At 39.3% G+C, this 18,139-nt stretch overlaps 2 protein-coding genes across 3 annotated transcripts; one reads left to right on the top strand and one right to left on the bottom strand.

Annotated features, from left to right (window-relative positions):
• Positions 1-24: 24 nt before the first annotated feature.
• On the bottom strand, positions 25-6,688 carry ckba (creatine kinase, brain a). The gene is made up of 8 exons (XM_053621152.1): positions 6,552-6,688; positions 5,682-5,886; positions 4,447-4,601; positions 4,208-4,340; positions 3,212-3,383; positions 780-903; positions 484-673; positions 25-356 (listed from the first exon to the last, which is right to left on the bottom strand). Exons 2-8 carry the CDS (start codon positions 5,872-5,874, stop codon positions 178-180), a joined length of 1,146 nt encoding a protein of 381 aa, XP_053477127.1. The 5' UTR covers positions 5,875-5,886; positions 6,552-6,688; the 3' UTR covers positions 25-177.
• Positions 6,689-6,971: 283 nt separating this feature from the next.
• Positions 6,972-18,023, top strand: trmt61a (tRNA methyltransferase 61A). Of its 2 annotated transcripts, XM_053621154.1 has the most exons (4): positions 6,972-7,228; positions 9,407-9,754; positions 13,402-13,668; positions 16,958-18,023. In XM_053621154.1, the coding sequence occupies exons 2-4, from the start codon at positions 9,424-9,426 to the stop codon at positions 17,281-17,283; spliced, it is 924 nt and encodes a 307-aa protein (XP_053477129.1). In that variant the 5' UTR covers positions 6,972-7,228; positions 9,407-9,423; the 3' UTR covers positions 17,284-18,023. The 2 variants fall into 2 exon arrangements, with proteins under 2 accessions (XP_053477129.1, XP_053477128.1); XM_053621153.1 differs by lacking the exon at positions 6,972-7,228 and having other exon boundaries at positions 9,252-9,754.
• Positions 18,024-18,139: the final 116 nt, after the last annotated feature.

Raw genomic sequence — 18,139 nt, 5'->3', positions numbered from 1 at the left:
TTGAGACAATACAATAGACAGGTGTAAACTGGCAGAGCATTTAATTCATTTGTCACCATATTAAGGGTGTCTTAAATATAATATACATCCTTTTATTAATCTCATAGGAGTGGGATGTGGTGGGGGGAATGAAGAGGGGAATTTTGGATGAGTGAGGTAGAAGGATAGTTGCTGGAGTTACTTTTGAACAGGTATGAGGTCATCAATGGCCTGGCCTTTCTCCAATCGCTTCTCCATCTCCACCAGCAGCTTGACTCCATCTACCACCATCTGAACGAGCGCCACCTCAGAGAAGCCCAGCCGGTCAGCATTAGAGATATCAAACACACCACCCACTGCAGCAGTGTCCACACCACCTGACACATTGAATACAGCATTAGTGCCAGCACAGTCAGCTTATATTCACCACCAATAGCCTATAGAGGGCAGCACTGTGTTTCAGACAAACAGCTTGCTGTCTTATGGGTCATTTGTAACATTTACCTGTTCCACGCTTCTGCAGGCGTAACCTCTTGAGCACCTCCTCAAACTTGTTGTGCTTGCTCATATTCGGGAGTTTGACATGCACACCTCCACGTAACCCTGTACCCAGGTTAGATGGGCAGGTGAGGACATAGCCCAGGTGCTCGTTCCACATGAACGCATGTCCCTTACTCTTGAACAGCTCCTCAATCTGAAAAGGGTACAAGTCAGTAAGCAGCAGTAATTTACAGCACAGTTCATTAGACTCAGTTTCTCCTCAACAACTTTAAATCACTCTTGAATGTTGAGCAGATTACCTTGGTGAGGCCTGTGCAGAAACGAGTAAACACTTCTTTCATGTTGCCACCTTTCTGCATGGAGATGACACGCAAGTGATCCTCCTCATTCACCCACACGAGGAATGTTTTTTTGTCATTGTGCCTGACAAACATTAATAGGAATCATTAGTTAATGGAACTGCTTGGTCCCCAATTTTTTTTTTTTTTTTTTTTTTTTTTTTTTTTTTAAAGCCAGAGTTATCAAAATGATCCAAGTCATGTGGCATGAATAGTTCTCTGAATAGAGAAATGATATGAACATGACCACTAAACTGGGACAAGTTAGCACAGTCTCCAGTGTAGAAGGGGCTACCAGTAGGCCAAGTAGTACTGCCAAGAGCTTGAACAACTTTACTCAATTCATAAACATAGTGCTAAAACTGTCAGCATGGCTCAAATGTCACTCCTGTGAACATCCATCCACCTTCTACCACTTACTCCTTCTTCAGGGTTGCTGGGGCTGGGGAACCTGGAGCCTATCCCAGGGAGCATCAGGCACAAGGTGGGGTACACCCTGGACAGGGTGCCAGTCCATCGCAGGGCACACAGTCACACACACACACATTCATACACTACGGGCACTTTTAGACACGCCAATCAGCCTACCATGCATGTCTTTGGACTGGGGAGGAAACCAGAGTACCCGGAGGAAACACACAGCACGGGGAGAACATGCAAACTCTGCACACACATGGCCCCGGCGGGAATTGAACCCCAGACCCTGGAGGTGTGAGGCGAACGTGCTAACAATTTAAAAAAAATAAATAAATAAAAAACGCAGCACAATATTACCACTAACAGACATTTAATATCCACCACTCAGTGGCAATATTCAAATAGTATTATTAGTGTCTAATAGTACTTGCATCTGGTCAGTCCTATGTAAAGACAAACACACACATACACAGAAAAAGGCTGCTGCGCTTCACAAAATGGGAAGTCTCTAGAAGAAACTAGCACAAGCATTGAAAATGCCCATTTCCACCATCAGGGCAATAATTAAGAAGTTCCAGACAACTGGAAATGTTACAAATCAACCTGGAATTGGATGAGTGTAAGGGAGAGGAAAATAAAAAGCACCAGCAGTGGTCTTGGGGGGGGTTGGGGGAGGGTGAGAAAAGGAAAAAAAGAAGCCTCGACTCGCATCTAAAAACAAATTCAAGCATCTTCAGTTTGCCAGACACTACTGGAACTTCAAATGGGATCAGGTTCTATGTTCAGATGAAACCAAAATAGAGCTTTTGGCAATAAATATCAGTGGTGGCTTTGGTGCACACAGAGGGAGCCATATGGAAAAAGTACCTCATGCCCACAGTTAAATATGGTGGTGGATCTTTAATGTTTTGGGCTGTTTTTCTGCCAGAGGACCTGGACATTGTTAGGAAGCATGGCATCATGGACAATCAAATAGTAACAGATATTAAATGAAAACCCGTCTGCCTCTCCAGAAAGCTTCAAATGGGTCGTGATTGGATCTTCCAGCAGGACAATGATCCAAAACATACATCAAGAAACTGACAACAAAATCAACGTCCTGCCATGGCAATCCCAGCACCCTGAGCTGAAACCCATAGAAAACCTGTGGGGTGATCTGAAGCGAAGAGTCCATCAGCATGGACCTGGAAATTTGAAGGATCTGGAGAGATTCTGTATGGAGGAATGGTCTGTATGGGCAAAGGGAGGTAGCACAAAGTATTGACAAAGGGTGCCAATAATTGTTGCACACTTTTTTGATAAACCTGTTTTGTTTGCAGTTGTTTGATATCCATGAGTGTTTTTTTTTAACAAAAGGTTCAACAATAAAGACAATTTTTCACAGCCTTCTTTGCTCATATTTACCAAGGGTGCCAATATTAGTGGAGGGAACTGTGTGTGTAATGTAGTTATATACACACAAAAAAATTGTATGATATAATTAGTCGATCAGACGTTTAGTTCTGTTTAGGCAAATGATTATCAATGACCTGCAAAATGAGAGGCTTTACATACATAATATTATATATAAAAACACACATACACAGCACATATACATACATATAAATATATTTGTAAAAATTCTCATTTTGCGGCTAATTGATAATCATTTGCCTAAACAGAACTAAACATCTGATCGACTAATTATACAATTTTTTTATTTATTTTTTTAAAACAGAGTCTGTATTCTCTGTAAACATGAGCCCTCAATTTTATGAGCAATCAATGCACAATTTTTTTTTTTTTTTAAAAAAGTACTTTTTGAACTAAAATCTCACAGTCATACTTCCATACATAAATGTAGAATTAAATACTAGGTGTGTGCAGATATGTTTATAGGATATGAAGCATATTAGTGTAAGTTTTGGCAATTCTACCTTCACATAAGTGGTGGAACCCCAGTACAAATGCTGTATTGTGGGTGCTCCAACACTTACCATATTCCCCTGGCATCAGGCCAATCACGGGCCATTCCAGAGGCCAACAGCAGGGGAGACACAGGCTTGTCAAAGAGGAAGTGGTCATCAATCAGCTGCTGCTGTTCTGCTTCGGACATATTTTTCAGAGCATAGTATTTCCCTTTCAGATCACCACTCAGGGCACCTAAAGCTACAAAACAGAAAAATTCAGTGCATGGTCAATTTGAAACCTTTCCCTTTTGCTACTATTACAGCAATGGGTATGCGTTACTATCTTTTACAGCAACAACCTTTTTTAGAAATAAATAAATAAAAGGAATAAATAAAAAGTAAAAACTATTGGGAAAAGTAAGATTATACACATTCTGTAAGAGATTATACACATTCTGTAGCTTAATCACCACAACAGATAAAAAAAAAAAATAGTTGCAAAAGATGTGGCTTATTATCCCCAATAAATACTGACATTTAATTTTTAGTCAGGTGGTTTTACTTGTAAGCATCATTCATGACTGCTTGGTAAATAATGCTCCAAATACATAAAATTCACAGAAACCCAATTTGGTCTATGCAACATCTCAACTCAAGTGCACTGCAACAATCACAAGGGGAGAACTGGAAAAATAAATAAATTACTTTTTATAAAAATAAATAAATAAATAAATAAATAAATAAATACAATCCAGCAACCACTGGGGTAGCAATCAGAAGCAAAGTGAAGGTTAAATTAGTAACTGATTGATGGTTGTGCTGGTTTTTAAAATGGGTCTTAGCATACCCAGATGAATTTGTAGGTTTATGCTCAAAATGATGGAATGGTAAGAAAGTGGTGCATATGTACCATTAGAAATTTTAATCTAGCAATTTGTTTATTCATAGAAATTTCCACATTTCATTCTTAGAAATTTGCTACAACCTCTGAAAGTTCTCAAAATCATAACTTGCACCCTTAGCTCCCCCACATGCCCAGAAGATTGCCACTAGATGGAGTCCTGCCCTGCTGTAGAACTATACCTTCCACAGAGAGTTTTTCAACAGCTCTCCTCTCGCCACGACTGCAGTGTGGTGGCAGGCAAAATCCACGAATGCTCCGGCCTGTTCGCACACGAGAACTCAGCACGTAGTTGGGATCCAGATCATCCCCACCCTTCACAAAATAAACATTAATTAGCGTGAATACTTCAATTAGTAAAGCCTATAATCAAGAAGATTGCACATACTGCATTAGCGGACACTGCAAGTCATAACTGTACCTTGAGGTTGGCTGGGTTCAGGTCAGTTTTGTGTTTATCAGTGGGTTTGTATCCACCATGTCTGTCCTTGATGACAGGGTCCAGCAGCTCCTTAAACACCTCATAGGTCTCCTCATCTCCCGCCACACAGCCCACAGTCATAATGAAGGGGTGGCCTAGGATGGAGAAATGGATCAAATCAGCTCTACACACAAATAGAGGACATTTCACTAAAAAAAACAAAAAACAAAACTAGAGTACACAAGGCACAATTACACCAATATGAAAGATATTATGACTGGTAAAAACATTTTCTTGCTAATCTAATTTAAGCTTTCACTAGAAGAAAAACCAAAAAACAACCCTCTTCACTGAAGATGATACAGTTCTAGACTCTGACTCACTTCTTTTTGTGTAAACAGAAAGACTTATTCTAACCAGAGAGTGTTCTACCAGGATTATCTACACCAGTTTGAATGGCTATGTATGGTGAAGCCACTGGGAGTGGAATGCTCATGAGCTTCTTGTACACATATCCAGTGTCAAAACTTTGGCCCATATGGTTGCTGTGCTGGCTGAGGTCTGGGTTTTCATTCTCAGCAGAGAGTTTATTGATGGTAAGAGCTTTTTTTTTTTTGCTTGCTACACAACTACAAGACAAAACACAAGAACACAATCTAGGGAGAAGTCATCTGGAATTCATCTCACAATAGAGTGTAATCACCCTGGATTCATAAAAAGTGTTTGTTACTATAACTCAGTCAGCTTTTATCTGCAACACTCTACTACTGTTGGAGAGCCAAGACTAAGGCCTTTACTCTTGTCTTTTTTTTTTATTTTTTAACTCAGCCAGGTTCCAGTACAGCATGCCTTTTATGGATTTAGTAGTTATTTCTACTCTGTTACAGATGATCATCAATTTGTATTCACAATGTGAAACCAGTCTGGCTAAGCCTGGCTCTAAAACAAACTATTTGAAGAGTTCGGCCAACACGCCACCAGGACAATCAACTTTAATATTAGAGTTGAATCTTTTTGGATTTTGTAATGCAAGACACTGGTTTCCAATTCCAGTAACTTTCCCTACTCCCTACACACCTGATACAGACCATGAAGATCTCGATCTATTGGGCTGAACCGGGTTTACTGGGATAAAAGACCTAATAAGGGAGTTATGCACTCTATTAAACTGTGATGCTTTGGAGCAGACGGTTTCAGCTTTGTGTTCGGGTAAAAAGATATTTAAGCAGCTTTACCTGGGTTATCGACTCCAGTCTGAATCACATCATCCAGCGTGAAGCCACTCGGTGTCTGTTTGCTGCGCAGGCGCTCGTATAAATCAGGGGTGAGCACTTTGGCCATGTGGTTGTTGTGCTTGGTCAGGTCGGGATACTCTGCTTCAGACGAATACTTCATCTTCAGCTGGTTGTGAGTGTTTCCGAAAGGCATGGCGGAGACTCCCTGCGTGCACCGAGGAGAGGAGCCCATACAAAAACACGTCAGCTTTTCCACACAAAACGGACAATACAATCATCCAAACAAGGACTTGGTTTTGTTTAATAAATAATGTCGACAGTTTACCGCTATAAAAACTCAACGCACATTACGAATGTTCGTTTATTAAAATAGAATTAACTTAGCTTGACTCAATATATTATAAATAAAAACCCCATGAATGTATTGATTACACAGATGGCTGAATGAATGATTGTGTGCTTATTATATATCAAATGTTCCTTACCGTAAAGTCAGATTAAACACGTATCCTGTAACATTGCATTGTTAAAACAAGCTGAAATGTACAGTCTGGGCTAGAAGTGCAAAAGACTAGGTAGGTGCCTTATCTCTGATTAAACACGACCAGAAAACACAAACAAACAAGAACGGTTTCCTGACTACACATATAACTGGGTCTGAGACGCGCATAAAAAAAGTCTCTTCAGAAAAGTCGCAAACAACTGAAACGTGTTTATTCAACGCAGCAGACATTAAAACCAAGTCCTTCATGTTGTAACGGAAAACATGAATCTCGTTTAGCGTCCTCAATCTGACCTCCGAATTACCTTGCAGACTTGCAATTCAGCTTTTGCCGTTTTCATTTTTAAAATAAAAATACATAATCTTACCTGTGGACTACTACTAGATGAAGACGGGTTTGACACAAAAGCCCCCACTTTCTCCCAACTATATACCGTACTCGAAAATGATCCTGCACTCCGGCAAGGGTTTGGGATGGAGCGTTTGTTTTATAGTGTGCAAGAGCGGCTCCTATTGGTTAATACTTGTAGTCCATTCATTGGACCAGGAGAATGTGAGGCTGAGGACACAGCATTTAGAGTTCCACTGCAGCATTTCTAAACCTCCAGGGCTTTATCACATAGTATTGTATATTTAAATAATTTGCTTTTCATTTCCATTAATGCAGATAGTAGTCTACGACACCTGCCATTTACATTTTTTTTTACTTCAAGCATGATAAACTGCTATATTTGCAAGTATCTGTGTACTTTGGTGCAGGCACATCAGTCATACATTGCAAAAACGCGCAAGTGATCTGTCTATGTATCTGTGTGTGGTTGAATGCTGACTGATTTATGCATAATAATAATAAAAAAGACAACATATCGGTCAATATGCAAGTGAATTACATTAGCTAACAGAAGAAGGTCAAAGAAGTTGTGTCGGCTTTCATTGCGTCATCTGTCTGCGACACGTTAGTGGCAAGCCAGTGTTGCTTTACTAACACGTGTGTAGACCGGTTTTGCTGACAGGCAACATAAACCTTGAACCGTTATCACTAAAGGTAAGTGTCTTGTTAGGATCATTGTTTACGTGTCCTTTACACGAGCGAACCGTAATAGTGTGTAAATTCTGTCTTTACTAATGTAAACATGATATTGCAGTTTGCTAACGTGGCTAGCTAGGATACTGTAGTGAATAGATGATGCTCAAATCTTGTAGTTAGCTGTGGAAAGCGTATTTGTGCAGGACTTCTGCATATTTTGCACCTGTCATTATGTAACTGACTCCAGCTGGACAGACATCCCACCGACACATCTATCAGCTCACCTCTACTCTCTTAGCTAACAGCCGTTGGCGCTATTTTAGCACGTTCGCCTCACACCGCCAGGGTCAGGGGTTCCATTCCCACGGCTCTGTGTGTGCGGAGTTTGCATGTTCTCCCCGTGCTGCGGGGGTTTCCTCCGGGTACTCCGGTTTCCTCCCCCAGTCCAAAGACATGCATGGTAGGTTGATTGGCGTGTCTAAAGTGTCCATAGTGTATGAATGTGTGTGTGATTGTGTGCCCTGCGATGGACTGGCACCCTGTCTAGGGTGTACCCCGCCTTGTGCCCAATGCTCCCTGGGATAGGCTCCAGGTTCCCCCGTGACCCTGAAAAGGAGTAAGCGGTTGAAGATGGATGGATATGTAAATTTGAAAAGGTGTGCGTCATACCTAGATGAACACTGTACAGTTGGTTTTGTGACTGTACATAATTCCCTTCAAATGCTATTGAGCTTTAAATTATGGTATATTTTGTGTATGGGCCCATTCTGTGGTGAAATTCATATCAAATTTACATATGATTTAATAGCTTATTTTAATAATTATAAAAAATTTAAAAGGTGTGTGTCATACCTGACACCTAGATGAACATTTTACAGTTGGTTATATGACTGTAAGTCATTCCCTTCAAATGCTATTGAAGTTAGAAACGTGTTTAACAATGTCGTATGTAACTTTAGAGACGGTGACTTAATTTCCACATATCTGCGATTATCGAACGTCCAAGGTCAAACCAACTTTATGCCAGTGGTTCTGGAAAGCATTGCGCATGCACTGTGTGAAACTGGACTAATGGATAACATTGATTCACTGAGTAAAAATAAAAAGTTTAAAAAAAGAAAATGCGACTACTGAAAATATTTATTTATATAGCAGTTTTGAGTTCAAAACATTTACATAAAATATCTATATTTTTATATTAGACAAACAATAAATCAATCCACAATCACAAATAATACTTATAAGACTAAAATATCTTGAAAGTAAAAGAAAAGATAAAAGTACAACAAGGTTAGTCCAACAATTAAATAAAATAAATAAAACAATTTCTGTTTAGTTTTTAAAAAATCTACAGATTTGAACTGAAAGCTGAATGTCACAGTCACAAATGCTATGTTTAATGGTGAGTGCTATGAATAAGATAGTCTGACTTTTAATATGGATTTTAAAAACATTCATACAAATATTTTTTGTCTAGAATGCTGATATAGTTGAGTATGAAACAAATATATTTCACCCCTTCCAGCTTGCATAGCCGATAAAGGACGTTTAGGAGAATTGCGCTGGCAAGGAATATCATCAGTTAGTTCCAGTCCACTAATTTGATTGGACAAGTGGTGTTCCAAGAGTGCTGATATTTAGTATATCAGCACTGGTATTTTGCACTGTTCGCATCTCTCTGCTTATCTGTGTTCGCTACATAAAAATCCAATTCTAGCAATAGTTCATTACATTGAAATGGTTACTACACTTACTACTGGCTGTCAGTCTGTGCATTGCATGGCAACAGGCAGCGCTCTATCCAGCTGTAGCTTCTCTGGGTGCTATTTCATTGACAGCAAAAATAAACCAAATATTTGGCTTTATTGTGTCTGAAATGTCAGTTACTTGATTTTAATTTCTTGTTTATTGAACTGTTGTATAAAAGCAATATTGCACTTGCAGCCATGCTGTTCTTCTGAATATCAGTATAGCTGTGATTTCCTGCAGCCGATTCACAGCCATGCTGATATTTACTACAACAGCAAGACTGTGGGTGTGATATTGCTTAAATATATTGTTGTTCTTGTTTTTATTATTATTATTGATCTATTAATTAACTGAAATCTAATTATCTTCTGGTCATCCTGGTTACTGCTATGTCCAGTAATTTAAGTAAACACTGTCTCAGAACTACCTTTTTGTCCAATATTGCAGCTAATCACAACTGTCCCATGAGTTTTGTGGAGTACTCAGAGCTCATTCAGGAAGGAGATGTGGTCATCATCTTTCTTGGGCATGATTCCATGATGCCCATCAAGGTGGAGTCTGGTGCTCAAACACAGACCCGCTATGGAGCCATTCGCCACTCCACTGACTTAATCGGTCGACGGTTTGGTTCTAAAGTAACGTGTAGTAAGGGTGGATGGGTGTATGTGCTGCATCCCACTCCAGAGCTGTGGACTGTGAATCTGCCCCACCGAACCCAGATCCTTTACACAACAGACATCGCCAACATCACCCTGATGCTGGACCTCAAACCAGGCTCCATTGTCTGTGAATCAGGTGAGATGGCTGAGGCCGAACTGTTTTCTAAGTTATGCCATGATTAACTAATTTAGGAATTAGAAAGTATGCAAATCCTTCATTAAACACAACCTTTAGTAACCCATATTTTGTTGGGCTTTTTCTGAAAAATTATACAGTCATCCATGTGGTGAACACATGGTGAATTCCTGCTAAAATGCAGTGTCATTATGTGAACAACTGTCCAATGAGTATGGTGGAGTACTCAGAACTCATTCAGGAAGGCGATGTGGTCATTATCTTTCTTGGGCATGATTCCATGATGCCCATCAAAGTGGAGTCTAGTGCTCAAACACAGACCCACTATGGAGCCATTCCACACTCCACTGACTTAATCAGAACATGTTGTGCTCGTGATTAGTCAACTGGTAAAACCGATCCATTAATTAGACCATAATATTATATAAGAATAAGAATTCACTATTTATCAATATCTCCAAAAGGCATTTCTGTTAACTGGACTAACTAAGCCAATAACCCATTCCTTAACTATTGTATATGGTCAGGCAAAATCTAAAACTCTTCTTTTTATTCTGCAGTATTACCTGATGTCCATGCTATTTTCAATTCTGGCATTATGTCAGGTCTATGAGAATTATAACGTTGGTACATCTGACCTCATTTGTGATGTACAGGGGCAAGTTAACGTCTTTTGAGCACGCATTGGAAAAATGCAAATCTCTAAATCGTTCATAGAAAACAACTGAAAAGACCTGCAATATTGAGATGGATTAATGGGCAGTCATTTTAGACACAAGGAGTGTACTGGTTGTTCAAATAGTTGCCTAATGTGTGATATGTTATACTAACTTTACTGAAAGTGACCCTGTGATTGAGCTGAGTAAGTTTGCAGTACTTATCAAGGATTAAACCTTATGCAGGTTTAGGAATGTGTGCTCTTAGGAGAAAGAGGGTCACCTTGTGAATTTAGCTTATGTGTTTGTGTGCATTGTTTGACATAGATGTTTTGCAACAATACAGGTCTGATTTAATTTCTAACCCCATTACTAAAGTGCCAATGAAACAACAGCTTACTGTGGCACTTTGTGTTAGTTGGTACCCATTAAATTGGATGTTTAGAGCCTCTACATGTCACATAGCCTATAAGTCTGTACATATCAAAACAATTACAAGAATATTGGAGGTTTTCTCTTTTTATTTTACAGGGGTTTTTTTTAACTAGGTAGAAATATTGATGACTTACTGTAAATTTGTTTCCAGTCAAATGGTTATGTCTTTAGAAAGCTTAGGTGCCTCCTAAGCTATAAACATAAATTCTGCCAGTTGTTAACCAATTTGGTGGTGATGTTGCATGGCATGTCTTAAACAGTTCTAGCACATCCCACCCTTCCCTTCCTCACTTACTATTTCAAAATGAAATTTGTCAACATACAAAATCAACCCACAATCCCTTAGCTTTTTGATGGCCTTGGGATAATTCAAGGAACTGCATCATAGTGACACTTTTGCACACTTTCTTTAGCTCCTTGTGTAATTTATCTGAAAGAGCTTATATGAAGCAACTGCAGACTGGCGCCTTTACTATGCGAAAACATTTTGTTTTTTAATTGTGTGGAAAATATTACTCCCCCACTGTTTTTCTATAATGTTTTGCTTCTCTCTGTAACCTCAGGTCTTTATGTTTATGTGGTGTTTTTCTTTCTCCGTGTTTGACTCCTTTCTCTGTTTGTTGGATGTTTTCCTTTCCGTCTGTTTGCTCATTCACTAAGTGGGAGCAACTCGGTCTGAATGGATCTATTTAATGGCCTCAGAGCACATACACACCCTGTCAGTACTCTGGAGCCAGCTCATTTTAGCTGGGATGTTCTGTGTGGTATTCTCCTGCTGAATGATTTTTGAGCAATGCTTAAGTGGAAGACAGAACAGAGTCTCTCACACACTTTGTGTTGGTTTTGTGATTGAATATAGTCAGTAGTGACTTCAATATATCTGAGCTGTTTAACAAAACATTCTTCTGTGTTGCTTTGTGGTTTGTTGTCCAGTCCTTTCTTGTGGTACAAACCCTTTTGTTAGACTTATCATAAGAATCTTCATATCTCATTTTCCCTCTTGGTCACGCTGATCTCTTTGCCCTTCTCCTTTCCTGATCCATGATCTTGAGTTCAGCTATCCTCTTCCATCTGAATACCACCCTGTGGACCAAACATTGACCTCATTGTTGTTGTAAAACAAAAGCTATGGTGATGTAACACTGTGGACAGAAGGAGTTGGCATGTACAGTTCTGTCTTTCCATGTGTTTGCCTGTAAATATGTGTATTTAAACTTGTGTGGGTAAGTGTGTACCTTTTATTCTAATCTGATGTATTCTCTTAATTTACACTATATGTCCAAAAGTTTGCGGAAGCCTGGACAATCACACTCATGCTTTTTGAACATCCCATTCCAGAGTCCCCCCTTTGCTATCATAATAATCTTGACTCTTCTGGGAAGGTTTTCCATTAAACCTAGGTGTGTTTCTGTGGGGATTTGTGCTCATTCAGACTTGAGTGTTGGTTGAAGTCAGGCACTGATGTTGGGTGAGGAGGCCTGGTCATCATTCCAGTTCATCCCAAAGTGTTCAGTGGGGTTGAGGTCAGGTCTCTGTGCAGGCCACTCGAGTTCGTCCACTCCAAACTTGGCAAACTATGTATTCATGGAGTACAGGAGCATTGTCATGCTGGAACGGGTTTTGGGCCCTTTTGTTGTAATGAAGAGAAATTGTAATGCTACAGCATACAAAGACATCCTAAACAATTGTGTGCTTCCAACATTGTATCAACAATTTGGGGAAGGTCCATATGATCAGGTGCCCTCATACTTTTAACCATATAGTGAAAGTATTAACTGGCTCCTTGGTGTATTGACCTGATCAGTAACACTGAGCTACAATCAGATGAATATTTCACTACTGAACTTCTATTAATTGTGTAGATAACCCCAGTATAAAAGGTATGTAAATTTAGTCATGAGTTTCTTTGGCTATGTTAAGACATTTTGGTAAGATTGTCTGCATTCTGAATGGCAAAAAAGCACACATGAAATATGACTGATCTAATCTGATTTAGGAGTTAGCACAGTGGGAGGAAACTTTGCCCCCTTATAGCTTCAGGGTCTCCTGGTTTGATCCCGAGGTCGGATGTCTGTCCGCATGGAGCATATTTTCCCATGTCTGTCTGTGTTCTCTGGTTTCCACCCACCTTTCAAACCTGTGTTGTTAGGTGATTTGGCCACATTTGTATGTGAATTAAGACTTCATATATTGTTTTTTTTTTTTTTTACATTTGGTGCATGTTCTTTGGCACAAGCACAGCAATACGAACAAAATCCAGTATAAAGCCAGGTAATGGTAGAACCTTGTCTAAGTATAGAGCCCTAATTAAGAGCAGAACTACTCATGGCTTACACCACCCTCTTCAGTCACTGCCTGTGCTTAACGTAATCTTTAGCAGAATCTCTTGTCTTAAAAGTACCAACTTACTGGTTTACTTTCATCTGCCTGACACTAGTGTACACACACCTGCATCATTACTATAACCTACTGTAAAATCAAATGTAATAAAGGAATTGCTCTGTTATAGCCTGCAATAAATGTTTTTAATTTTTCTCATGTGATTGTGTGAGACAGGCACTGGCAGTGGCTCACTGTCCCACGCCATTCTCCGCACCATCGCGCCCAATGGCCACCTGCACACAGTCGAGTTTCATGCCCAGCGGGCAGAAAAGGCTACAGAAGAGTTCAGAGATCACAAGGTGGGCCATCTAGTAACTGTCCGAAACCAGGATGTGTGTAAAGAAGGCTTTGGTGTTTGGGGTGTAGCTGATGCGGTATTTCTGGACATCCCATCACCATGGGAGGCCATCATACATGCCAAGAAAGCATTCAAACGCAGAGGTGAGTGTGTGTGTCTGCATGCACTTGTTTTTAAAGAGCATGCAGAAAAATGTTAAGATTCTGCCCCTACCCAGGATTACAGAATAAGGAAATCTAAAAATGGTGTCCATTCCCTATAAAATAGGGCAGTTATATAGCATAACAACCAGTTGTCTGATTGTCTGGTGCTCCTGAACATCTGTCCCATCTCTGACATGCTACATGCATGTGTTAAGGGTTTTATGTGTTCTGGTGTCTAGATGCCTTGCTATTATTGTCCTCTTACTGAGGAAGTATTGACTTTCTTAAACAGTCATTTTTCTGTGAATCATTTACTCATAAGATTGAGGAGAAATGTATTCATGTTGGAATAACACTATTCATCCCTGTGTCTGGATTAATTCAACATATATATATATATATATATATGTATGTATGTATGTATGTATGTATGTATGTATGTATGTATGTATGTATGTATGTGTGTGTGTGTGTGTGTGTGTGTGTGTGTGTGTGTGTGTGTGTGTGTGTGTGTGTGTGTGTGTGTGAGTGAAAGAGAGAATACTAAATCTGGTCAGACAAGGCCAAGTGTACTACAGACTATGTTTTATGTTGTATCTGATAAAGCTTCTGTTTATTTTTATGTTCTTAATTTGTATGATTTTTTTCTAAGTTTATGTAAACAGTATTGTTATGGCAACACAACAGAATACACAGGAACCCATCTGAGGCAACATCACGTCTCTCACATCTATCAACGCGCTACTGCCAATGCATTTAACTTGGTTTATTGCAGGTCAATGATTTTTAAACTAGCCTACCCCACTCATTTATTTAATAAATGGCAATGATTGATATGGGTGTATAGGCAAATTTTTTTCCACTCCCTGTTGTTTGTTGGTAGCTGGGGCCAAACATACTCTGTGCATAGGTGCTCAAGCATGCATCCCTGTTCCTGCAGCTGAGTAGCTTCATCTCCAGCAAACAGGCCTGGACTAGTCAGCTGCTCAGCTCATCAGAGCTACACTGTGTGATATTAATCATGGCTTCGTTGCACTTTTGAATTGAGTAATAGGGGTGTTTATTTCTTTTAAAAATTGCATTTAACTGTAATGTTTCATTTTTATTTATTTACCAAGCAGAATGGTTTATTTGTGCATGTGCCTCACTTTTAGGACAAATACTAAAATATGCCATAAATGGAATGCATTTATTCAAAGCCCCTTTCTTACATCAAGCAACACAAGGGCCATTTATCCAAAAAGTTCAGGATACTTGTTTTAGGCGCTTAAGAACCTAGGTTCCACTTTTAAACATTTTAAATGTGGATTTTGAATACAGAGATGTTGTGAAAATAATAATAGTTTTCAACAGTGAAATTTTACCTCTCCTCTGTCATAAATGACTTTTTTTTTAAAAGTGATTTAAATTTGTAAGTTCGTTGTGTTTATATTCATGTAGTTATGTACATGTAATGTGCTCTCTCTCTCGCCCTCCCTCCCTCTCGCTCTTCTACACTCTCACACTTGCACACACGTACAGACACACAGTGACAAACTTTTGACCATAAAGGGATAGGTTGTGAGACTGCAGAGAGGTTAGGTTGAGGGAATGGGATTCCTTGAGAGAACTGCAGTATAAATGTAGGGTTTCTCACTTGTTGGTCCTGTTCAAAGTTCTTTTAAAAATCACTCTGTCGTGAAGGCTTCTTACTTAGGAACTTAAACAGTGTGCATTGTGCATGTATCGTGCAGAGTGGCTGACTGAGCTTTGTGTAGCCTCAGATCACGTTTACAAAAAAGATGCATTTAAGGATGTGACGGATGTCAGACCCCTGCTGTTGTGAATCTTCTAACTCCTACAGCGGTTTTCTCTCTTTTTCTTTCTCTTTTTGTGTAATTCCTGTCATTGTTTGGCTGATGGCCTACTCGTGTTTAGTGTTTGGAGAGCATGGAGGACACCCACGCTGCCATGACTTTCCTCTCTCCGAGGCCGCTGTTGCCAGGAAATGATGAGTCTGTGTTTATGACTTGGCTTGCATGGAATTGGTTTATTTGGCTGTGGAATATTTCAGGCATACTTTGACTCTCTCGTTCTCTATCTCTCTGTCTCTTCAGTTTCTTTTGACTGTGTCCATAATGTCTGTCAGCAGACTAAAGCACTCCCCACTACACAATCAATTGAGTAACATTTAGACCACATTTCTGTGCCTCACTGCAATGATGAAATACCTTTTTTTTCTTAATGTATGTGTCAATGTTTTTAGATGCACTTGATAGACCTAAATTGATCACAAACAGACAATCTATAACCTTATTATAACAGAGTCTTAATATATTCCCAGATATAAAGAGTCCCAGTTCCAGTAAAGGTGAGGAGAGTGAACAGAACATGTTTGGGTGAACCCATGAGAAACAGAGTCAGAATAGAAAGGAAGGGAAATTACCATTCAATTCACCCTGTACTATACCGAAAACACTGTACTGTAAAGAGCAGTAAACAGTAGTACAACCCCAATTCCGAAAAAGTTGTAACAGAGTATGGAAAATGCTAATAAAAACAAAGAGGAGTGATTTGTAAATGTACTTTGACTTGACAAAAAATGTATAAAGACAAGGTATTTGAGGTTTTACCTAATGAACTGCATAGTTTTTTGAAGATAAAAGTTTGTTTTGAAATTGATGCACGCAACACGTTCCAAAAAAGTTGGGACAGGGGTAATTTAGGACTAATAGCAATGTGATATGTAGCGAAGTTGAAATAAGAGCTATAACAAAGTTTGTACTAAAAAAAGTGTTCCTACAACTTTTGCACAGTACTGTGTGTATGTGTGTGTATAGACACACACACCACCAGTCAAAAGTTTGGAGACACTCGACTGAAATGTTTCTCATGAGCTTAAAAACCTTTTGATCTGAAAGTGTATGATTAAATGTTTGAAATCGGTGTTGTAGACAAAAATATAATTCTGCCAACATATTCATTTCTTTCATTAGAAAACTAACATTTTATTGACAAAAAAAAACATTTTTTAAATGGATGACTTTTGAGCAAAATATTCCCAGAAGCAGCCAATACTGTAAGTGTCCAGCATAGGTGGGAACTCCTTTAATACTGTTTAAAAAGCAACTCAGTTGATTCCTCAAGAAATCAGTTGAGAAAATGCCAAGAATACATTTCTGGAAATTCCAGAATTTTAAGTATTTGAAGATTTTTTTTAAAAATGTGTCCAGATCGGATGTGCTAACAGTCAGGTTTCTTTGAGATTATAATACATAAGTAACTCTGTTCGTGTCTTCTTTTTGTGCAGGGGGTCGTTTGTGCTCGTTCTCTCCATGTATCGAGCAGGTCCAGAGGACATGTGAAGCTCTGCTGGATCATGGTTTTGAGGAGATCTGCACTCTGGAGGTTCTGCAGAGGGTACACGACGTCCGCTCTGTCACTCTGCCCTTACCGGACTTCGGCCCGGAGGGTGGAACAGACAAAACCAAGATAGCCTCTGACCCTCTTCCAGAGGAAGTTCCACCTTCAACAAACCCCAGCTACTCTTCAGTGACCTGCAGGACTGCAACACCACCTAGAGAGATGGCTGGACACACGGGTTACCTCACTTTCGCTACCAAACCACGGGGCTAGAACATTACAGGAATGCCGCAAGATGGATGGAGTGACTGCTTGAAGCATGGGTGTAGACTTCAGCTCTGTGTTCATTTTTTTTTTTTTACAGTCTCTCATGGTATATAATAACATACCTTTATATTAAGATACAGAGATGGAGTTAATCATATATATTTTGCAAATATGATTTGAAACCACTTTTTATTACTGTTTATTGTTCTTTGTGTAAGAACAAGCTTTAATTTCTTTCAAAGTACAACAATACACTTTAATAATGTTAGTTTTTTTGTTACAATAAATTTCAAATGAGAGGAAATCTATTCTTCTAATCTTGAGTTTGTTTTTCTTCACTGTGCATGTCACCACATACTGCTGAGGCTTTTGCCATGTACACTTGCCATGTCCTGTTTATCTGTCTTTAGAAAATGCAAGATCCTTGATTTGTTTAAAGCAATTGCAAATTATGTGGAATGGAGAAATTTCAGTATAATCAGTGATGAATCTGTTTATTGATGATATTTCAGTTTCTGTTTATAGTTTTATAGTACAGAAGTACTATAGCTGTTATATTTTATCTAAAACTGGATGCTGTTTTCCCTTACTTTGGTTATGGTAAATGGTCTGCACTTATATAGTGCTTTTTTAACCTTAGTGATTTTACAACACGCTTTACACTGGTTTTCACACACACACACCAAAGGTAGCAGAGCTGCCATGCAAGGCGCTAACTTGCCATCAGGAGCAACTTGGTTCAGTGTCTTGCCCAAGGACACTTCGGCATGTGGAGTCGTGTGGGCCGGGAATCGAACCACCAACCTTACGATTAGTGGACAACCCGCTCTACCACCTGAGCCACCCACTTGCCCCCACTCCA

Source organism: Ictalurus furcatus, chromosome 3 (assembly GCF_023375685.1).
Source record: "Ictalurus furcatus strain D&B chromosome 3, Billie_1.0, whole genome shotgun sequence".
NCBI classification, from domain to species: domain Eukaryota; kingdom Metazoa; phylum Chordata; class Actinopteri; order Siluriformes; family Ictaluridae; genus Ictalurus; species Ictalurus furcatus.
Note: the sequence above shows the minus strand (reverse complement) of the source record. Positions and strands in the feature narration are given on the sequence as shown.